Source organism: Coturnix japonica, chromosome 21 (genome assembly GCF_054131305.1).
Source record: "Coturnix japonica strain WE chromosome 21, WE-NBRP24, whole genome shotgun sequence".
NCBI lineage: Eukaryota > Metazoa > Chordata > Aves > Galliformes > Phasianidae > Coturnix > Coturnix japonica.
Genome location: NC_140683.1, coordinates 6,596,874 through 6,619,920, shown reverse-complemented (window position 1 = coordinate 6,619,920; position 23,047 = coordinate 6,596,874). Strand labels below are relative to the sequence as shown.

Genomic DNA, 23,047 nt, shown 5'->3' with positions numbered 1-23,047 from the left:
AAGGACACCATTGGTGCAGTAATTACCTCGTAGCAGCTGATGCTTCAGGTCTCTTGGGAAAAATAATGTGTCTGGAAATTTCCCTGATGTTTTTCTACATTCTTAGAGTAATTAGGGCTTGACCAGATCATTTCAGTGTTGCATTTCAGTTGAAGTGGTTACATTCACAAATGTTAACTTAATTATTACCTCCTTTCCAGATGTCACGAGTTGGAGGGAGGGCGGTGGGAGGAACATAACCTCTGCCACATCTCTGACCGCCTCCCCTGCTGAGCTGGGCAGCAAGACCTCTAGCACTGGAGACGGAGCCCCCTCCTCAGTGAGTGCCAGCGATCCTAAGGAGCCGTCTCTCCGCCCAGCTCAGCCTGTCCGCAGAGGGGCTTCGCAGTTCATGGGAAATGTCTACCAGCCACCTACATACCATGACATGCTACCTGCTTTTGTAAGTTGCACTTGTCACAAAGCCCTATAATATCTTTGCTTCTCATAATATTATGCGTGTTGAGAAAGTCAGATAAAATAGCGTTTTTCTTTCAATTGCTTCCTGGAACTTGCTCAGGGATCCTTCATCTATTTTTAGTTTTCCCTATTGTATGTTTACCCTTTCAAGTTAGAGTGGCATAGCACTTATGTGCTCCAGGGAGAAATGAAACAGCCACAGCCTTGCTCAGCCCAAGGAAAAGTTCCTGCTTTTCTAGAGCTGGAGAGGTGATGTATCTGTTAGCCAGACATTATACATTTGTTTTAACTTTGCATAGTTACAGCTACTGTGCCTGTGTGTAATCTAATCTGGGTAAACCTGCTTGTGGTAGTGAAAATACAGGCTCTTACGCTTTGTCTTGTTCCAGATGTGTCCACAACAGCCATCTGAGACCCCTGCACCATTGGAACGAGGGTCTTTCCCTGTTCCTCAAGTTCGGCTTGAGCCCCGTGTCCCTTTCAGACAATACCAGATGAACGACCAGGATGGGTAAGGTTTCCATGACTGTCCCACTTGATAGGCTGCTTTTGATGTGTGACACAAGCCTTACGCTTGTTGTTTGGGTGAAGTTGTAGGTAGCTAAAAAGAATGCCTGATTTTTACCCAGAGGTCAGTGCTTTGCTCTAACTATAGCAGCACCTGAAGTGTCACATGACACTGAGCACTGTGCATCTCAGGAGCAGGTAGATGTGTAAAGTAGGTGTGTGTGTGATTGTGGACTGGCAGGTTTGCAGCCCTAGGAAGTGAGTACTAGGTAGATATGGAAGAGAAGTTTTGCTGAACAGGGAGAGATACTAGAGATTCCTTCTATATAATTGGTAGAAAATGGCTGAGTTGCTGTTACAAAGTCAACTACACGTTCTTCTGTTTCTAACCAATATTTTTGCATCTGTCTGTAGAAAAGAGAACAGGCTTGGCCTGTCTCGCCCAGCACGTCCACTTCGGCAGCTGGTAGAGAGAGCACCTCGACCCACCATTATCAATGCAGAGAACCTGAAGGGGCTGGATGAACTAGATAATGATGCGGATGATGGATGGGCAGGTACAGTACCTCTGTCATTTAGCTTCAAGCAATGACTTAGCAGGTAAAGCAAAGTAACTGCTCCTCCCTGCAGAGTGGAATTGCCAGAAAGTTCTAGTGGCTCTATTTCACTACTGTAGAATGGATAAGGGGGAGAAAGGGATGGTCAGTGCAGTTGTGAAGGTGCTCTTGGTGTACATGATGACACAATGGATCCTTCTGATCCTTCCATCACAGGACTCTAGGAACTGGATCTGAAGACTCCTAAAAGCTGATAACACCAAGCAGCAGTAGGATATGAGAGCAGTGAAGAGCTAGTCTCACCTTTTCAGTTCTGGCAGTATGCAGTTATGCAGTTTAGTTTGATAGCTGTCTCCTTACTTGCAGCCTTCTTCCCTAAGCTGTTTACTGCTTCTATTTTGGGATCAACCTGCTGTTTAGCAGTGTGATTTCTTGCTAATCATGTAATTTCCAGAACCTGTGCTGTGTCTATTACAGTGCTGGAGAAGGTATGAGATTTCTGAGGCAGGAACTTTTTCTTTTTTCTAATGTGCCCCTTTTCCAATTCTCCCTTCTCAGGCATTCATGATGAAGTGGATTACTCTGAGAAACTGAAGTTTAGTGAAGATGAGGAAGAAGAAGAATCTCTTAAAGATGGACGGCAGAAATGGTAAGAACTGGCTGCATCCACATCCATGAAATTGAAATTTTTGTATTTTCTTTCTCCCTGCTTATACTGATTTTGTTGATTCCACATGCCAGTCTTTGAATGGACCTCAAGGGTGTGCATTGGGTCATAGAGCTAAGTGCCAAGCTGCGCAGCAGTGAACAACTCCTTAAGCACCTTGGGAGGAAAAGCCCATTGCTTGGACTGGTGTTTGTTTTGTTTAGATTCTTTGTTTCTGTTACAGTCTGTTATCGTTGCTGCTTGATGAGGGAGTCCTCAAATGCTTTTTGAGGCAAGTTGCAAATGTAATAGCAAATCTTTGTTTTTTTTTTATGATAGGAACAGCTGGGATCCCAGAAGGCAGCGGCAGTTGTCCATGAGCTCTGCAGACAGTGCAGATGTCAAACACACCGTGGAGGAAGGAAAAAACTGGAGCGACTCAGTCGGTTTGTCTCGGTCAGTCCGGAAAGTGCAGGATTCACAGCAGCCACCAAGGAAGATCAATGGGTGGAACTCTACGTCTGAATACCAGGTAGTCTGAGCTGATGTGCATAAGCTTGTTCTGCTGAGCTAGTGGATGTGACATATCGCTGTCCTTAAGAGGCCTCCCAGACACAATACTGAGAGTGGCACGTTGATGAATTTCGCAATTCTTTGCTTATGTGTACTGCACTGCCACTAGCAAGAGAAAATTGAAGCTGGTCCCAAGCAGTGGGGCTGTCAGACAGAAAATGGAGATACTGAAGTAGATAGCAGTGACTCCTCACTGAAAGGGGATTTGTATGCATGAGGATAGAGAAGGATGATAGCAGGCAAGAGGGGATTTTTCTCATCATGGGATGCAGAGCTCAAGGTAGGGTATACGTTTGAGTCATGATTACTGAGAAATGTTTTTCCTTTGGTAGAAGCCCTCACAGGGAAGTGCTCTGAGACAGCAGTCCCTTGAGGATAAAGAAGAAAAACTGCCACTGAGACAGAAATTTGTGCACTCTGAGATCTCTGAGGCTGTTGAACGGGCCAGGAAGCGAAGGGAGGAGGAGGAGCGGCGAGCCAGGGAGGAGCGTCTGGCAGCCTGTGCTGCCAAGCTGAAGCAACTTGATCAGAAATGCAAACTGGCTCAAAAGAGTGGGGAGACCCAGAAACACACAGAGAATGAGGACGTGCGACCCTCAAACACAGAGAAAAATACCGTGCAAGAGAATGGTCATGCTTTCCGTAGAGGTACAGAAGCATTGCTTGCCTTGTAAAAACTGTTTTTTGTTGTTTTTTGTGTGATTGTGCTGAACTTTCCCCTGAGCTGAGGGAGAGTTCCTGGAAGAGGGAGCATTTGGGGGTGGTGCCTAAGAGATGAGCTGCCTCATGTATTCTGTGGGGTATTTTGGGCTGATGATGAAAGTTTACTTGAGGGGAGAGGAGGAAAAATAAAAAGCAACCTAACTATTAAAACAAGGAAACAAGCATGAACTTCCTTGCTTATTTTAACCATGTCAATTAGCTGTGCTGTCAGAGTCCTTGTTGGAGTAGGCCTCCTAGACTTGCCATGGTCAGATGATGTTATTTGTGATGAGGCTGCTGGTCACAGCATCATTTTATTGGGAAGTGTTAACAAATTCAAGGAGTAACAGAGCGAATGGACTTTGTCCCACAGTGCTGAAGCAGAAGGCTGATAGCAGAGGAGGATTTCAGAATCCAAAACAAGAGCTGTAAGGGCAGATCACATATTGTGAGGTGCTACATATGACTGTAGTAAAGTTCAACCACGTAACACAATCAGGATGTGTCTGCACTTGGGTATATTTTCTCTGATGTATGCACAAACTGTGTTTTGGGCAGGACTCATCAAGGCTTATTTTCCTCTCTCCAGCAACCCCTGAGTTTCACACGCAGGATGTCTCTGGCTATCTGGAAGAGGAGACTCCTGCCCCAGCAGCACCTCAAAGCAGCAGTGAGGAGGAACTCAGAGAAGCTCCATCCCCAGCACAGGAATTTAGCAAATACCAGAAGTCTCTTCCCCCACGATTCCAGAGGCAACAGCAGCAGGTAATAGGTGTTACTCCTTCCCCACCACTTTGGACCCCTATGTAACAGCTGTCTGCCTGATTTTCAATGCTGTCAGAGTCAGGTAACCAACCGATCCTTGGGCTGGGAGGTGACAGCTGCTGGTTCTCCTCTAGCTTTTTTTTCCCTGTTCTTGATCACAGATGTCTACTATGTAACACCCATGAAAGGGCTCCCTGTGTAGGTTACATGATTTTTTTTTTTTTTTGCCTCTTATGCTGGAGCTGTTGTGCTAACAGTTTTCTGTGACTGGGGAGAGGCGTGGGCAGGCCAGGTTTCTCACTTGCCTGGGAGAAAAGTAGATGCTGTCAGAGATGTCGACTTGTCTGGCACTGTTGTCTCTGCATCTCCTGACAGTGTGACATCTTAGGACAATGTGGTGTGTAGCAGAGCTCTGATTTGCAAATGTGTGCATGTACTGAAAGCCAGGGACTTCCACCTTCCTGTGTTCAGGGTCAAAAAGCAGTAGTGGCTGTGTTGGTACTTACAGATCCAGCAAAGTATCTAACGCTTTTGGCTGGTAGTAAACCTGGTGGATTCCTGTTCTTATTCCCTGTCACAGAATAGAAGCTGGTGCTCTTCAGCACTGCTGCAGTGACGGGGTGCTGAATATTCAGGCCAAGGGAAAGGAGGCTGATTTCTTTGGGGACCAGCCATTTCCATTTGATTTAATGCTTTCTGTATGCTTACTCCGTTTGGTGTGGGTAGCCATTTGCCTGCCAGGGTTGAGAGTTGGTTGAACTCTGCTTCTGGACTGAATGTGAGAGGTATAAAGTAGTACGCTTCTTGTTCCATTTCCTCCTGCCTTTGCAGAGGTAGGTGATTTTTTACATCTGCTCTGATTTTCTATACAACTTAGTTTCTTTCTGTGTGAGGCTCTTGTTGATCAGTATTTTCCATGCAGCACAAGTATGTATTTGTCTTGTTTCATAGACAATTCTTTCTGGGCACTGAGAAACTAGTCTGAATTGCTTCACGTGTCTTCTGTTTCCCAGCTTTGCAGTACTTTATATGTCATGTATGCTATCCAGCCTTCCCTGCGGCAGCGAGCCTCTCTCCTTTGGGCAGCAGCAATACTCAGGCTTGTTATAACAGTGTTAATTGTCAGTCTTCATAGAATAACCATTTGAAATGTGATGTTATCAACTCCCCTGCAAACCTTAGCAAAGAGGTGAAGATTTGACTTTGCTTGGAAGCTTAATTACTCTCATGGCTATTCCCTGTGACATTTTCATGAATCAAACGTGCAGCAACAGATGTTGGTGTTACCCTTAAGAGATGCTCTGGAGCTAAAATAATTGGATGTCTTTGCTGTCATACCATTAATACCTCGGGTCATTGTTACTGGAAGAACATTAAATTTTCATTGTATTTTCTCCCCCCCTTTGTGTTGTTAGCATGTATGAGGCAGTTCGTATATTAGGTGGCTTGTGTTGCAGTGGTTTCATGAAAAGAAAAAACTTAATGCCATCAATGCTGTCTTTTATAAAATACTTTATCTGGAAGAGTAGGTAACCTAATCTTTGTGTTTATCGTATTTTCCTCTCCAGCTGTAATGACTTTCAGTTTTAGATATAAGTTTGCCTCTTGCACTGCATTAGGGATTGCCTTTTTTGTAAACAATTACTGTATTTGACACTGTAAGCTCAGTAAGAAAAGCGTGGTGACAAGCTTGACAGGTAAACAGGTGTATTTCCTGTTAATTAGAGCTGTTCATGTTTTGAGAACTTTCTTCAGTACACAGAGCTCTCTTCAAATACTGGTTCTTCTTGGACCTTAGGCAATAGTTAAATGTTGAGTCAAATTAACATCATAACGCTCCTCATCCTAAAGGAAGGTAAGCTGGCCATGTGGGAAATGGAAAACAACCCAGCGGTGTCAGTCCATCTCCAGAGGATGCACAGGAAATACTATGAAATATTAACAGCTCTCCTGGTTGAATTTAGAATGTTCTTATCTAATCTTTTTGGCTAACATGAATAGGACTATTATGCACACACACTAAATAACTTACAGTGGCATTTCCTTTAAGGAGCAATGTCTCCTGAGGTATTTAGTTCTAGTTAAGGGATGATGTTTGACAGGAAACTGTCCTGTATCTTGTGGAAATGCTGAGAAAAATATGAACTCCTGTCTTGAAGCTGATCTTTTCCATTTGAGTATGCAGTGGGGCTATAGTGGTGACCTGATCTCTTGGCTGTGTTTATTGTGTCCTGGGTAGTTTAAGAAAAACAGCACTTGCTGCATTTTCTGTTTGTGGTGAATTGCTTGTAACTGCCCTGCTTTCCTCTCCAAATTGTTTTTGAGTCTCTTACACAATGAATGCATTTTCTTTGGTCTAGTCAGGTTGCAAGCGTGGTTTCTTGTACCATGACAGTTGATGTCAAATGGCCCATCCTTCCTCCCTGCAGGAGCAGCTGTACAAGATGCAGCACTGGCAGCAGCAGCAAGTCTATCCTCCTCCATCCCATTCCCATCGAACTTTCTACCCACCACACCCCCAGATGCTTGGCTTTGACCCTCGCTGGATGATGATGCCCTCTTACATGGACCCCCGCATGGCTCAGAGTCGCGCTCCTGTGGATTTCTACCCTTCAGCTCTTCACCCTTCAGGTGAGATACTTTCAGTGTTTCCCTTTATCACAGCAGTTGATTTGGTCCAGTATCTGGAAAGCTACTCTCAAACCTAAGACTTCAGGAGTTGGTTTTCCAGATTTTAGAATGGGAGGATTGTCTTACAGTCTTAAAGCTTCTGCAATTGCCCAGGTGTTCACTGTCCTCAGGACTGGTATTTCAGGTGGTTTCTGGTCATTGGGAAGGATGATCTGTTGAGATAGTTATGGCTCTCGTAACCTTGCTGTGCTTTGTCTCACCTCAGCCCGGACTTCTTATCCTGTCTGGCTGGCTGCAGTAAACCTCTAGGGATGAGAAAGTCAGTTGTGATGAGGACTACTGAGTAAACAAAGGAGGTTAGGAGGGAGAGCATGTTGCCTGTCCATCTTCTATACTGTATTGTGATATCTTCCTTAACAACTGTGGAGCCTTAGAGGGTTTAAAGATAGATCTTCCCCTTAAGAAGAGTAGGATCAGTTTGGGAATGATTGGCATTCAAAGTAGTGGGAAAATCTGTAGTTTCTGGGAAGGTGGTAGAAGCACAGAGCTTAACTTGTTACTGATCTTCAGAGATATGAATATAAATACTAGGGTGTATAAATTACTCCCTTGAGTCTGTGGTTTGTTTTCATGCACCTGCTTGCTGCCAAGCCTGTGATGGTGTGTAGTGAGCAAGCTGGTCTCTGTAGGCTGTATCACCTGCTATGTCAGTCCAGGTGTGTTTCCCAGCTGTGTATTTCCCAAGCACAGGCTCCTCTCTGCAGAAAGGTTTCTATGGCTTCAGTCATCCGCAGTCCAGGAAGGAAGGGGAATCAAGCTAGTGCTAGATTGTTAATTCTTCCTGACAGTGAGATAGTAGTGTTAACGATACAAACTCTGTCATGACCAGGAATTATGAAGCCCATGATTCAGCAGGACTCCATCGGTGGGAACAGCTGTCGATCTGAAGATCAGAACTGTCAGGCAGGTCAGGTGGAAAGGAAGGCTGCTCCCATGGACCCAGTGCCAGTTTGGGGCCAGGAGAGCTATGCATCTCTGCAGAGCAAAGGGTACTCCCTGTCACATCAAAAGCAGTCTGACAGCATGACCATGGAGGGGCTGCATGCCAGGTGAGTGCAGATCTCCCCGTCCTCACACGTGCTACGGTGGGAGGCCATTTAATACTAGAAAGCAGGCTTCAGAGTTGACCTAAAAGATGTCAGACAGGCCAGGATACTGATCTGGTAGCACCCTTACCTTGCTGAGTTTCTTTGTTGTGAAGATGCTTGCAGACTGACTTAACTCAGTTTTTCTGGCTGATGCTGGTCCAGACTGACCAGCTTGGAGCCTTGTGGGGCTGCCTGTTCAGTAGCAGTTGCTTGTCATTTACATGGATTGGTACTGAAAATAATTAGTCAAATAGTTGTCATTTCTTGTTTGTTTCCTAATTCTTTTTGGACTTCCTGAATTCGGTTACTTGTTAGAGGGCTGCATTTTCCTTTATTTCTTAAGTTTGCTGCCCATGATAGGAACTGTTTTCTTTATCATCCATTGATTTGGCAAACCAAATAGTACAGCCTGGGGCCATAATAGAATAGAATGCCCTGCATTTGGGTACTTGCAGGCTCATTGTCTCATGATGTAGAACAAAACCTAATTTATTTTCTTGTACCTCTTGTGCTCATCTTGAGCCCTTGGGTGCACGCTGTGCTTTGCATTAGCTGACTGTTTTATGTTTGCTGTTTCCTTCATAGAAATGGCAGTTCTTACTCTTCCTCTCCTGGAAGGCCAGAGAATCTGAGTACCCAGCGAGATCTATTTGAGGAGAGAGGGGAGGAATACTTGAATGCTTTTGACAAAAAGGCCCAAGGAGACTTTGACAGCTGCCTGTCTTCTCAGAGGCTAGGCCAAGATCTCTTATTTCAGCATCAGGAGAGTGTGCAGGAAACCTGTCCTTCCAGCAACCGCCATGCAAGCTTGAGATGTTCACCTCTAGAGCCTGATTTTATCCAAGCAGAGAAGAAACCTGAATATAATGGCTGGGATATCAGCCACCATCAGAAGCCTTTAGAGCCTGCAGTGGAGATTACTGAAGAAGTTCCCAGAAATGAGCAGTCGTTCACTGCTGACCCGTGGAAGAAAGAAGGCCCTAATACCAAACAGCCTGCTGAGGAGACAACAGAGTGGGCCCCTGAGAACCGAAGCACAGGTGTTCAACAGCAGGAGCAAACTGGGAGGACACGACGATCAGGCCCAATCAAAAAGCCAGTCCTGAAAGCCCTCAAGGTGGAGGAGAAGGAGAAGGAAATGGAGAAAGTCAAACTGGAGGGAGAGGACACCTCACGCCATCTGAAGGAGAAGGTGACTGTTCAGAAAGTGGAAAACGAGTCAGATGATTCCGCAGCCTTACTGAGCTCCACGCGTTATCTGCTGGATGACAAAGGCTCTTCCCAAGCCAGCCTTGCCCGAGAGGCTGAGAAGTCACAAGAGGAAGAAGAGGAGGAGGAGGAGGAAGATAAACCAGAAAGAACCTGGGAGAACAAGCTCTCCAGAGAGTCCAGTGATCTTCCTCCCACGAAAAGAAATAACTGGATCTTCATTGATGAGGAACAAGCCTTTGGTGGGAGAGGTCAAGGGCGTGGGCGAGGGAGAGGCTTCAGGGAATTCACTTTCAGGGGTCGAGGCACTGTTGTGAGCAGTCGGGGAGTCTATAACAACCAGCGGAGCAGCCGAGGGCGAGGGCTCCGGGAGTTCAACCAACCAGAGGATTTCCCCAGGGGCAAGCCAAGGCGACGGATTGCAAGTGAGACACATAGTGAAGGGTCAGAATATGAGGAGCTCCCCAAACGTCGCCGTCAGAGGGGCTCAGAAAACAGCAATGATGGCTCTGTGCTGGACAGAGAGGACAGTGATTTGAAGAAGGGGGACTTCAAAGAGTCTTGGAGGTCCAACAAAATCTATTCAGATGACCACACTAGTCTCGACCCTAAAATGAGGGCTCCAAGAGCTTTTGGGAGGTCACTGCCACCAAGACTAAGCAACTCTGGCTATGGGCGAAGAGGTTTCATGGGCAAGGAGCCAAGCCAGTGGCAAGGCAGGAGTGGGGGAGCGGGGTGGCAGGAGTACAGCCACACCTCTCCATCAGATGCTTTTGGGAGCCGGCAACAGTCTGACAGAGACTACATTCAGGATTCTTATAAACATGTGGATTCTTTCTCTAGCCGGGTTTTTGATGAGAGCCATCTAGATGACAAGAGGCACTTCTTCCAAGAGGATTACTTAGCAGATCAGGAGAACATAGAGAACAGGCCATTCAGAAGGCGGCGTCCCCCCCGTCAAGACAAGCCCCCACGCTTCAGGCGCCTCCGGCAAGAACGAGAATCAGTCGGTCAGTGGAACCCTGATGAAGGAGGCCCCAACCTCCTGCCCAGCCAGTGGCCAGGACGGCCCAAATTGAGCACTGCAGAGAAGAGCAGCATCTCGGGCAGACGGTCCCCTGAGCTGTCCTACCAGAACTCCTCGGACCATGCCAATGAGGAGTGGGAGACAGCATCTGAAAGCAGTGACTTCAGTGAGCGTCGGGAGAGGAGAGATGGAGTTTTGGAGAGTGAGGGCCAGCTGGAGAGTGGCCTTGGGAGTGGCAGCTTGGGAGAGAAGAGAGAGCTAGCAAAAAGGAGCTTCTCAAGCCAAAGGCCGCTGGTGGACAGGCAGAACCGCAAGGCTGAGCCAGCAGGATACGTGGAGCAGTCTGTCAGGACTGTAGGAGCAGCTTCACGATATGAGAGCCAGCAGAATGGGACGCTCATAAAAAGTAAAAGGTAAAGTTGTTTTATTATGTGCATATGTTTGTTATCTGCTATATGGATAACAGGTCCATGGAGATCAGCTGGCATGTGAGTGGGGAGCTGTTGCCCGTATCTCTTCCAGTCTAATGAAGTTATTTCCACCACTACTTATCCATGCTTAATGTCTGTATTTACCTGAGCAAATATTTTCTTAGACCTTAGCAGGGTCTGGTGTTGAATATTAAGGCAGTGCTGTGCCTTTCTAAGGTGACGGGAGGAGTTTCTCCTGTGAGTACTGTAAGATAATTCTGACACTAAGAATCGGTTATTTTCTCCGGTGCGTCTTGTGAAGAATCTCATGATCCACCAGCACTGAGAAGAGAATTCTGAGTTATCTGTACCTTGCTTCTGAGCTGCTTTGATGGCTACTTTTTTAACATTCTTCTTTAATAAGAGCAGGAGGTAAAGGTTCTTGTGAAGCTTCATCATATCAAGCTTAAAATGGTCATAAATAGGCAACTTGTGCTTTGTGATCTTTTGTCTTGTGTCCTATCTCCGCCAGCTTTGGAGAAACAGGGAAAGAAAATGGGGCAAAATGATTTTTGTGGGGGCTCAGCATTGCTGTCTTTCCTCCATCTATCTCCCTTTGTCTCACCTTATATATGGCAGGGTATGTGTGCCAATCACAAAGAAGAATGAAGAAGTTAGTAGGCTGGTGTCACAGGAGGGTGGGAGATACTGATTCAGAAGCACAAAGCCCTCCCTGCAGGGGCAAGCTAGAATATTGGCTTTATTGCAGGGGCAGCCTGTTGGTTGACTCATGAGTTCAGGTATTGTTCTGTTTTCAGCCCACTTACCCAGTAGTTCTTGTAATGGACTGTGTGCTCAGAATTAATATCATCTTCTGTTGAGCAAACAGTGGGGAAGGATGAGGTGTGAGTAGAAACCTGATAAGGAAAATACAACCCATGCATTTTTATTTTTTTTCTTGCTGCTTTTCATCTTCTAGAGATGAACCTGATTCCTTTCTCTTCTTACCTTGCAGGTCTCCAGAAGAAGGAGGGGGCCTTGGCAACACCAGTGGTGGGAGCAGCCACTCCATTTACAGCCTGGATAGGGCCTCTCTTGCTAACTCAGAGAGCACAGAAGGGCCAGGGAAAAAGTCAGAGAAGGAGACGAAGTCCACTGTGCAGAGAGCAAGCGAAAAGGGAGAGACGTTGTCACAATTTGAACTGAATTATGGAAGTGAGTAGCGTTGTCTCTTTTTTAGTTTCAAGCGTTAACAGACTGTAGCTTACTTCAAGCCTGGCTAGTTCAACCCACTGTAACTTTAAATATCAAGTTAGATTTTCTTGAACAAGAAAATTCCAGAGTTTCTAAGTGGGGACAACATGGAAAGCACATAACATTAAAACTCAAATTTTTAGCCAGATCTAGCTCGATTTCCTAGATGTTTCTGCTATAGAAAGTTTGGTTCCAGAGAGAAATGGGGCTGTTCTGTGTTTTGATTTGAAGTGTTACATTTCAAACCCCAAAATCCTTTCATGGCAGGAAGGAAAAAGAGCATCTAAAGGGGGGAACCTGGATCCTGAGCTTCTAGCAAGCAGGCAAGAAATAAGTAGCTCTGAAAATATTGGCTTTAACAGAATATCCTGAGTTGGAAGGGGGCCTATAAGAACCATAGAATCCAACTCCTGGCTTCACACAAGATGAAACTTGCTCTTCTTTCCTCCAGCTTTTTGCCATTAGTGGAACTGAAACTTTACACCCAATGCTCATGGATAATTTCTAAAGGTGGTTGTGCCTGCTTTATCCTAGCCAATACTTAGAGAGGTGTGAGATTCATTTCCACTGCCAGTACGTCTGAAGTGACCTGATCTGCTGTGTTTCCAAGTAGCCCCACCTGGATCGTGCTCACCTTGAGGCGAAGTCTTGGAGGATAGCATGACTAGTTGATGTCAACAGGCAACTATGGTTTTGTTTTCAAAGCTTAGCTGCAGTGCTGCTGATTAAACTTTCTTATTTGTTTGTAGCAAGTAGATCCTATTTAGAATGCACTCTAAATGAAAATGATTATAAAGCTTCATATACGTACACTTATTTTTATGTACTTTGTTTAGGTACCATCATTGATAATCGGGTGTCAAGCACAGCAGAAGAGAACGAAGTGGGTTCTATGGCGGGTGAAGGCTTCATTGAAGTTCTTACTAAAAAACAGCGTCGTTTGCTGGAAGAGGAGAGAAGAAAGAAGGAGCAGGCAGCTCAGGTGAGGAGTCGGAGGTAGAAAAAAAATTGAACTGATATGTTTTTTAAACTGTTGTCACAGGATTAAGGCCCCAGAAAGCATTTGTGTAAGTGGGAAAATACATGTTGTCCAGAGTAGGATTTATACTGTCTAAAGCTCTAAGCTCTGATCTGGGTTCGTGGATTGAAGAAGAGGAATTAAGCAAAGCAAGTCTGATGTCCTGTCAATTCTACTTTGCTTTGAGCTGCAGCATTCCCTAACACTGGTGGGGGGAGGGGGGAAAAAAGTCATAGCATTTTTTCACTTATAAAACACAATTCTGTTACATGAGTTAGGGGCTTTTCATGGTTGGATTTGATGATCTCTAGAGGTCCATCTCAACTCCTACAACTCAGATTCTGTGTGCTGTTGGCACTTTGAAATCCAGGATTAAACTTGCCAGGAACAGGCTTTATTAATCCAGATCAGTGACAGGTCTAACAGCCTGTGCTTTTTCTATCTTAGGCACCAGCTAAGGCCCGTGTTCTTCAATCTCGCATTCCTCCTCGATTTGCTAAGAAGCAGAACAGCTTGTGCTTGGAGCAAAGTGATGTAACTGTGTCTGGAAGCAGCCTGGGCACAGAAATCTGGGAGAGCAACAGCCCAGGTAAGTTTGGGAGTGTTTGGATTATTTCACACAAGCAGGGTGTATGTGCTTAGGAGGAGACAACTTTCTTTTTTCTGATGTAAATGGGATGGGTGCTAGCAGAACTCCAAAGTGAATCATAGAATCACGAAGGTGTTACCATCAAGATCATCTTGTCTGTCCATCCACCTACTGCCAATATTTCCCCAATAAGCAATATCCCTTAGTACTACATGTAGACACTTGTTGTACACCTCCAGGGATGGTGACTCTACCACCTCACTAGGCAGCCTATCCTCATATCCAACCTGAACCTCCCCTCATGCAACTTGAGACCATTCCTCTAGTCTGTTGCTAGTTACATGGGAGCAGAGGTCAACCCCTACCTCACAACAGCCTCCTTCCAGGTAGTTGTAGAAAGCTGTAAGGTCTCCTGTGAGACTCTTCCAAATTAAACAATCCCAGTTCCCTCAGCTGCTGCTCCTTGTAAGACCTGTGCTCCAGAACACTCACCAGCTTCATTGCCCTTCTGTGGTGGTGCTTCAGGGCCTTAATGGCTTTTTTGTAGTGAGAGGCCAAAAACTGAACCACAGTACTTGAGGTAAAGCCTCACCAGAACTGAGTACGGGGGACCAATCACCTCCCTGTTCTTGTATGTTCAGAACTGTACTGTTAAACTATCCATCTCCCGTTGATGGCCATGTCAGTCTCCCAGTCTGTTCCCTGCATTTGTAAGATTAAGGTTCTAGCATTTTCTAGGCTTGTTGGCCTTGATCTACTTCAGCTGCTTTCTAATTTTGCATTCCTCTTATCCTTCAGCACTTAATAGTTAGTGCCTCCCTTGTTTTACCCCCTCTCTCCAATTGTTCTCGCATTCCTGAAGAATCTCTTTCCTCTGTTGTCTATCCTCAACTTTCTGCAGCCCATCTTCTCTGCCCATCTCAGCTGACAGGGGAGCAGTAACTTGGAGGTAGTGAAAATATCCTTTCCTAAATCTAGAAATGAAATGTTAGTTGTGCAACATGCACAGTGCAGAAGTTGTGCTCACAGTTCTGTTTAAAGAAACTGAACTCTACCCCTGCATTTTCTTCCAGCTCTTTCAGTTCAATCTCCTGGAAGTGATTCCTGGAGCAAGCCTGTAAATACCTTCAATGGTACTGAATCTAGTTCCACTGAGGTAAGTGGCAGCTCATGTGCCATTCAGGTATCGTGTCTGTAAAATTTTAACATAGATGGCTTATGCTTCTCATTGCTCCATCTGTGCTTAGTGACCGTCAGCTCTGCTTGTGCGATTCTAAACTCTGTGCAGTTCTGATCTAAGCTTCATGCTGCTCTAACCTGGAGGGCCAAGTGTTGCTTAGAGTTAGATGTGGGTGTAAGTCTGCAGTAACTGTTTGGTAGGTGTATTCCAGGGTTGTACTCCTAACTGGAAGCAATCTCTGTTGTCCAGGAAAGAGAAATATCATAGATAATGGTTTTTTATGCCTCATTCCTGTGAGCAGTGTGTAGCTATAGCCTTAATGCAGTGATGGCAGAGGAAGTTTCAGAATGTTTCACCTGTGGAGGGCAGAGTTCAGGTCTGGTTTGGTTCACAAGAAGCTTAAGTTTGGCAGTCTTAGCCTACTTGCCATGTGTGCTACTTCCACTTTATTCTGAAGCCACTGTGGGGTTAATGTTTTGGTTAGCCCGTCTCAGGTTTGTGTGGCAGTAAAGCAGTAGCCAAGGGAATGCTGCAGGTGAAGACCCAACTCCTCTATAGTTAACCCAGAATGTGATTTCAAAAGGGGACGTGGTCTTGCCGTTTTCTGGGATATTTTTCCTCCTTTGTGGATTTGGGTCAAAGTCCGGGGCTTTAACGCATTTCGTGCTTTGCATAGCAGGGTTTTAAAGGCAGCCAGGGGGATAGTGGCATTGACTTGAGTGCGGAGTCTCGGGAATCCTCCGCGACCTCCTCTCAGCGCAGTTCTCCATATGGCACCCTCAAACCAGAGGAGATGAATGGGGCTGGCCTGGTGGACCCAAAGCCTGACTGCCAGAAGGAGCAAGTGCAGAAGCAATCTGATAAAAAGGTAATCTGGATTTGCAGCCAAGCCAGAGCACGTAGTGAGAGAACTTGTGAAGTGGTTCTTTTGTTCTTAATAGCACTTTTAAGGCTTGAGATGGGGTTATTTGGTCTTTTTGTCTCAGCCTCTCTGCTTTCCTGTTAAGGATTCAGATCAAGGCTCAGGACAGAACAAGGAACACAAGCCTGGACCAATCGGCAACGAGCGCTCCCTGAAAAACAGAAAGGGTTCGGAGGGAACGGAACGGCTGGAAGGGAATATTCCCCCTGTTAATGGGGTGGAAATTCACGTGGATTCTGTACTTCCTGTGCCACCCATTGAATTTGGAGTAAATCCTAAAGTGAGGATTGAATTTAATTTCATCTTCTTGGTGGTGAGCTTGCTGAGATTTGAAAGGTGGTTTGAGGCAGCAGGATTGCTTAGAGGAAGCTTCCAGGGTATACACTGTGGATTTGCCTTAGATTTCATTGACACAAACCAGGTACTCAAGATGTGTTGGCCAAATGCATAATATCCTTTTGTAAGTAGTGTCCCAGGGACCTGCTGGGGTGGTGATAGATGTGATAGACAAAGTAGTGGCCTTCTAAGCCTTTGTGCCTCTGGGGATTGCCTGCTGCTGAGCGCTGAGAAGCATCTCCATGTTGTCTTCCAGCGAGGCTTACTGAAGGACAGTCTTTAGTTTCTAGTGTCATGATTCAGGCTAAAGTCATTAACCATGAGAAGCAAACTGGTGGCTCTTGGGTCTGGATTTGAGTGTTGTATATTCCACTTCTTCAGGACTCTGACTTCAGCTTGCCGCCTGGTTCTGTTTCCGGCCCTGCAGCTAACCCTGTCACCAAACTGCAGGATGCCTTGGCCAGTAATGTAAGTATCTTTTGTTTTTGTTTCGATTAATCTGACTTAATCCTTGGCTAAATCTCAGGTGCTACCAAACAGAGAAAGCATGTTTCTTTGCAGTTGACTTCACATTTAATGCTCAGGCATCTCATGTGACAAAGATCCTTAATGGAAATCTGTTGCCTCAAGGTAAAAATAAGCATCACAGGCTTGGGAGAGATACAGAGAGCAAGTCTGTTATCATTCAGTGACCTGTGTAAAGCCAGGATGTTTTAGAGATCTCTGAGATGAGCAGTCTCCTCTCCCTGCGACACAGAGGAGTGTTGGTAATGGTTGTGATGGGAATACTGGTGTTTTTAGGTCTAGACTGGCAGCTTCCTCAGAAGATCTCATCTGCCACAGCACAACACAGAACAGTTACCTTGTTAAGACAGGCCCTTCAAGTAGTTTCCTGGCTTGTTCCAGCCATCTGTGTATTTCATTACTATATGCACAGGATTGAGCACACCAAAAGCCCAGATTGTAGCTCAGCTGCAGACAGCAGTTTGAGAAACTTGTAAGGCTGCTTTTGAAATGCCTTCAAGTTTGTAGGTGGTTAGAATTTTTGAGACATGCCTTAAGGGGTCTTTCTTTTGAGAAATGCTCTTTCAGAAACAAGTACTGTGTGAAGTTCAGGTAAGATCCCAAGTATGTGTCTTCTGCAGGTTTTATGTTACTGAGTCTAGTTGATGTTTAAATGGACATTGATGTAACTCTATGTAAAGGGTGTGGTTGCACACCTTCAAAACTCTGTTGATTCCATCACAGTGGAATAACAGTTCCACAATAACAGAGGGGATAACAGTTCAGTGCAGTACTTAACTCCTGCTCCTGAGGCTTGAATCCTTTGAGGTGTATTTACTTTAGCTGCCAGCTGAGGCTGTATTACCTCTTGAATTTCTCCTTGAATATTCACCATTCACCAATCTGCTCTCAGGCAGGGCTAACGCAGACCATTCCCATTCTGCGAAGAGATCATCACCTTCAGAGGTGCATTGGCCTGAATCCAATGTCCTTCCCCACCGCAGAACTTACTCTTAAGGTAAGTAAGCTGGCATATGTGCTTGTCCTCAAAGTGGGTACCTTGTCTGCTTGACCAGAGTAGTGAGGGTGGAGTGGTCTTTCTCCCTGTTTTTAGACACTGCTAAATCTGTAGGTATTTCCTGTATTAGTGAAGTATATTCGCTATTTATCATGGATGAAGAGGGATGAGTTCCAGCAGTCCTGGGTGCTGAAGTCCTCGTTAATTGTAAAAGTAAACATGTGGCAGAGCTTTCTGAGTAGTGACTGTCTCAATAAGTGAGTAAGGTGACTCATCAGTGATCTTAGACACCTGTTGTTTAAAAACAACAAAAAGCCAACAAAAAAGAAATACCCCTCCTTGCCACCCCGAGAACAACTTATCAAATATCCAGGGGGATACTTACCCTCAGGGAATGGATATGAAGCCACTTGATCAGAGATCTGTTAGCGTTCTACTCTGATTGGAGTGGGTTTAGACTGAATTAATAGTTTACAGATGAGCAGCTCTAGACCTCAGTATTATCCTCCATGTTTGAATTGTCTGCAGATAATTGTCTACAATTATCGCCCTTCATTTCCGTAGATGGAGTCTGCTCGTAAGGCTTGGGAAAACTCTCCTAGTTTACCAGAACAAAACTCTCCAGGAGGTGCGGGCTCAGGCATCCAGCCTCCTTCCAGTGTTGGAGCTTCCAATGGTGTCAGCTACAGCTCTTTTGGTGGAGTTTCTATGCCTCCTATGCCTGTGGCGTCCGTAGCACCTTCTGCATCTATTCCAGGTATGGAAAAAAAGAAACATACCTGGAGTCTGGTTCCTGGGTCCCAAAGGACCTCTCTTGAATGCAGTGAGAGTTCTTCTCATTTCTCAGTTCAAAATGGATAATGAGTCAGCCATTGTAGCTAATTTGTTTAGAAAACACTCTATTTCCAAGTTAGGTCATTTATTTCCCTCACTCCCACCCTGGCAAATTCTTCACCTCATTTTGTTTGGAGATCCCATGTTCAGATATGCAGGCACAGGAATGGTGTACTGCTTTCCTCTTGGTGCCGCTCAGGGTAAAAATGGCTTTTAGATTGCTTATGTGAAGGTCTCAAATATCCTGTTTGCCCTTTCTGTTCCTCCTAGCTACAGATTTGCGGTGATTGCAGAGCAGGTTTCTGGCATATAGGAAGAGTTTGGAGCAGAGATTGCCAGTTCCTGAGCTGTTAGTCTTAGTGGGCTGGTGGGTCTCTATTGGGTGCTGTGCCTGCACCTTAAATTACAGCCTCTCTTCTCTGATATTTAGGTAACCATATTCCACCCCTGTATCTGGATGGCCATGTATTTGCAAGTCAGCCCCGCCTGGTTCCTCAGACGATACCTCAGCAGCAAAGCTACCAACAAGTAAGGGAGACATGTAACTAGCTAATGTTTTTTCAAGAAGTCTTCAGGGTGATGTGTAAGAAACAGTGTTTATCTCTCTGATAGTCCAAGGGATCTAGTCCAAGTTCAGGTTGTGTATTAGGAAAAGATCACTTGCTAAGAGGGTTCTTGGAACAGACTCCCCAGGGACGTGGTCACAGCACAGAGTTCTAAAAGCATTTAGACAACATGGTTGGACATGTCATTTATTTTCTTTAGGTAGTCCTGTGTGGAGGGTAGGAGTGCAAGTAATTGCAAACTTGGTGCTCTGTGTGTGTACTACATTGGTCCCCTTATGTATCCATCAGATGCCTCTTGGAATACTCTTCTCTCTCAGGTGCCTGTGCAGTTTCTTTCCCTGCCATTGTGCTCCTCTTTTGTAGGAGGGGCTGTGCAAAGCTGCAGTATAGGTCATTGTCATGGTACGTTAACTTATTGAGGAAACTGATGGCTTTATAATAGCCTAGGAGAGATTTTGATTGCTCTTGTACCTCTCAGTGGTCTCAATTTCTTCCGTAGGCGGCTGCTGCTCAACAGATTCCCATTTCCCTCCACACATCCTTGCAGGCCCAAGCTCAGCTTGGCCTGAGAGGTGGTCTGCCTGTTTCTCAGTCCCAGGAGATGTACAGCTCCATACAACCCTTCAGGTAACTACAAGAACTGCTTACTGTTCTTGGAAGAACATACTGTTCCTTCAGTAAGAACTGAAGGAATGAGACATCCGCTTCAGAGTTGGGCTGGCTATGGGATTCATATATTCTCTACCCTGTGGTTTTTTTTTTATATTAAAGAGGGCAAGGGATCAAGGTGGTTCTTGCAGGCCTCAAAAATCTACTGGAGCTGGTTGAATCTTTTAATTCATGATTTCTGCTTTGCAAAACTTCTGGTAAATTGAGTCCTTCCTTTACTACTAAATCCAGAAGATACTGTGCAGAGTATTAATATGAACTTTGGATGGGACACACTGTCATTTTGTTGAAGACTCCTGCAACACAAGGACAGAATTGCTGAGAACTGTTTGCTGACTGGAAGCCAGATACCTTTTGTTAGGCATTGTGTTTGTAGTCTCCAAAGGTTTTCTACATAACAACTTAAGAACTGTTTTTCTTCTCCAGGTCTCAGGTGTATATGCACCCCAGTCTGTCTCAGCCCAGCACCATGGTCCTGACAGGAGGCACTGCTCTAAAGCCTCCATATTCCGCCTTCCCAGGCATGCAGCCCTTGGAGGTGGTGAAAACCCAGTCTGGATCTCCCTATCAGCCCTTGAATGGAAGCCAGACCCTGGTTTATGAAGGCCAGATAAACCAAGCAGCTGGTATGGGAGCCTCACAGATGATGGACTCTCAGCTTACACAGGTTAGGAGCAGGGCTTGCAAGTCTCTCTTTTATCACTTGTTTCTGAGACTGGGTTGTAACTAATAGCTGCGTTAAATCGTGTTTATATGAGCTCAGTTCATTGTAAAGAGGTAAAAGGCTTTTTCATGAGATTCTTCTATGAGCTGTTGCTTCAAAAATACAGCATCTTATTTAATGAGATTCTTACTAATTACTTGCATGTCCCCACTATGATGACCTTTTACACTGAGAGATGTCCTCACCCTCCAGACAAACGCTTTGTGCAGAATCAAACCTTGCAGTGCTTCCCAGGTAGAAGGCTCTGATGCGATGGTTGTCTTAAAAGTACTACTTCTAAGAGCCAGAGCCAGCAGGGTAATTTCAGCCTTAAGTTTTTGTTATTTTATCCCAAAGTGATGTCATGGTACCTCCCAAATGCAGCAGTTGCAATTACTGCCAGATAAATCAGAACAAACAGGAGGTTGTTGAGACATGAGCTGCTTCTTGTAAATACCCTTTAATTATTACCATAATCAAATTGAAATTCATTGCAGAAGATAGAAAGAGAACCATTGCTTTTTCTGGAGATGCTTTGGTGTGAAAGTAGAGCAGACTTCATGGCTGGGCTATTAAAGCTGCAAAAAGAGTGTCTGATGCTGTCAGATCTGTCTGACACTGCTGTTGGGTCAAGAGAAAAATTACACGTGCAGACAAGGAGGAAGATTGAAAAACTGGATGAAGGTTTTGTGCAAGGGGAAAAGTGCAGTTATGTTAATAAGCTGATGTGTTAAAAACCCAGCTGGCAGAGTGTCGGCAGTGCTACCAGCTCGTGATTTTTCAGTGTAAAATTTCCTCTTGATACATTAATTTGCATTTACCCTGTGCCAGACTGCACTATTTTTGAGATTCTTTGTAGCAATACTGTGCTTTCAGGATATTAGGAGAGAGCATCTCAACCCAATGCAGCAAACACTGCTACTTTAACTACATGTCCTTATCATACAGCTAACGATGCCTGTGCCTGGCTCCCAGCTTCCGCTGCCTCGTTATGGCTCTGGCCAGCAGCCCCTGATTCTGCCACAGTCCATCCAGCTTCCTCAGGGGCAAAACCTGTCTGTAGGAGCTCCCCGAAGAATTCTTCCTCCTGGATCACAGCCTTCAGTTCTTGCTGCCAGCAGGGAGGTGAGGATTAACTGCAGCTTTCCTCCTTGATCTTGCTTGTTAATGAAGAGACTAGCTTGCTGGGGATCCTTAAGTCTCAAACGCAATTACTGGTGTTAAAACGAAGGAGCCCTTTTCTTCTCATCTGGCACAGGCCAGCAGTCTTTCAGGTTTTACTGCTGGTCATCATTCTGTTTCCGGAGAGCCATATCTTGCCTCGATCCAGTTTGGAGTCTCCAGTTTTATTACGTGTTTACACAGGTTTCCCCAGAGTGCTTGAGGGGTGGTGAGCTCCAGACACAGTTGGAATACTGCCCAGATATTTCACACTGTTGTGAAGCTTTTCCATTTGAGTAGGTATATTAATGTCATGTCTGGCTTGATGGATTTGTATCATAAGTTTGTCTATTCTAGGGTTGAGAGAGTACAGCAATTAACTTCCAGGTTTAGAATTTGCTTGTGCTGCTGGCATGTTCATTTAATACAAGCAGATCTTTTTCACTTTAAACCCTAGTTTTCTTCATCTGAAAAATGTTTCTTCTTTTAATGGGCACATGGGTAGAAGGGCAGAAGTTTAGTTTAAGCATTCATATAAAGTAACAGACTTTCCCTAAAAGCAGAAATGATATATGCTCTTGCTCATTTTCCTCTGTAGTCCTCCCAAATGGAAATGAAAGGCTTTCATTTTTCCGATGGTAAACAGAATATGTCCTCTGGAGGCTCTGTACCATCACCACATGCATACAGGTAAATACTTACAGAATTTGGCCTCTGTAGTCAGAACGAGGGAGGAGTAGTGTTCCCCATTTGTGGCAACATGGTGCATATACATTATCCCTGTGTAAGGTCCACTTGGGTTTTCATGTGTAAAATTTGGTGTAGTCCAAATGCTTATATCAAAATGTTAACAGCTTTCGTTCTTGGTTAGGGACCAGTGTGTCTCTGATGTGGTCATTGATGCTTGTGGGAACTGTCTAAAGTTATTTGTTTTCAGCATTATTGAGGCAAATTGGAATTCTGTTTTTGTATGTTTCTCTTTAGGTAGAAAATTGGAATCACTGAGTAGATATTTTAGTTCCAACATGGTCTCATCTTTTCAAGATGAGAGTCAGTAATATGCAAACGTTCCTTCAGGTCACTAAGGTCTCCTTGAGACTTTCAATACTTCTAAGAAATCCATGTGTTTTCTTTTGAGCTGAATTCATGTGTTCAGACTCATGCTCTGTCTGTTGTTGCTTTTTGCTCTTTTTTTTTCTTTCACACATGAATAAGGTTCTTGTTCCATTGTAGAATTTACTCCATGAATGTTGTCGACTCTTCGATTTCCAGGCCTAGCTCTGCCAGCCCAAATGGGAAGCCATCTGGACCAGCAGTTAGTATGGGCTCTGTGCAAGGACACTATGTGCAACAGGTAGTGTATGTCAGTACTTTGACCCAGTAGTGTCTGCTCTTCTATAGCATCACCCTTGTTCCTTGTACTTGAGAGAGTGACAGTGTAGTTAAGAAGTGGAAGTTATATTAATTGCAGGGAAAGCAAGAGAGTGGACTGAGTGGATGCTGTACTGAGCCCATGAGTAATGCTCGGTGATGGGAGGTCACGACAAGTTAGATGGTTGCATGTCACGTGGTGCTTATGTTGGATATTTATATGGGCATTTGAGATCCTTTGTATAAGGTGTATTATGGTGGCAGACAGAGAAGACAATTGAATTCTGG

The 23,047-nt window shown here is 44.9% G+C and overlaps 1 protein-coding gene across 24 annotated transcripts in view; it reads left to right on the top strand.

Moving 5' to 3' along the window:
- PRRC2B (proline rich coiled-coil 2B) overlaps positions 1-23,047 on the top strand; it is a 43,754-nt gene that overhangs the window by 16,080 nt on the left and 4,627 nt on the right. For 7 of the 24 annotated variants that reach the window (XM_015879019.3, XM_015879016.3, XM_015879018.3 and 4 more), the window contains 25 exons: positions 201-442; positions 849-970; positions 1,381-1,523; positions 2,082-2,172; positions 2,509-2,701; positions 3,075-3,390; positions 4,034-4,209; positions 6,639-6,840; positions 7,730-7,949; positions 8,574-10,637; positions 11,650-11,849; positions 12,725-12,870; positions 13,354-13,495; positions 14,569-14,651; positions 15,352-15,543; positions 15,683-15,877; positions 16,315-16,401; positions 17,351-17,455; positions 18,020-18,212; positions 18,720-18,817; positions 19,355-19,482; positions 19,951-20,191; positions 21,176-21,352; positions 21,987-22,078; positions 22,622-22,742. In XM_015879019.3, coding sequence (XP_015734505.1) covers positions 201-442; positions 849-970; positions 1,381-1,523; positions 2,082-2,172; positions 2,509-2,701; positions 3,075-3,390; positions 4,034-4,209; positions 6,639-6,840; positions 7,730-7,949; positions 8,574-10,637; positions 11,650-11,849; positions 12,725-12,870; positions 13,354-13,495; positions 14,569-14,651; positions 15,352-15,543; positions 15,683-15,877; positions 16,315-16,401; positions 17,351-17,455; positions 18,020-18,212; positions 18,720-18,817; positions 19,355-19,482; positions 19,951-20,191; positions 21,176-21,352; positions 21,987-22,078; positions 22,622-22,742 — 5,969 coding nt within the window. Of the gene's footprint in view, positions 1-200; positions 443-848; positions 976-1,380; positions 1,524-2,081; positions 2,173-2,508; positions 2,702-3,074; positions 3,391-4,033; positions 4,210-6,638; positions 6,841-7,729; positions 7,950-8,573; positions 10,638-11,649; positions 11,850-12,724; positions 12,871-13,353; positions 13,496-14,568; positions 14,652-15,351; positions 15,544-15,682; positions 15,878-16,314; positions 16,402-17,350; positions 17,456-18,019; positions 18,213-18,719; positions 18,818-19,354; positions 19,483-19,950; positions 20,192-21,175; positions 21,353-21,592; positions 21,689-21,986; positions 22,079-22,621; positions 22,744-23,047 lie in introns of those variants that run through there. The other 17 variants (XM_085521285.1, XM_015879024.3, XM_085521286.1 and 14 more) reach the window with 12 other exon arrangements.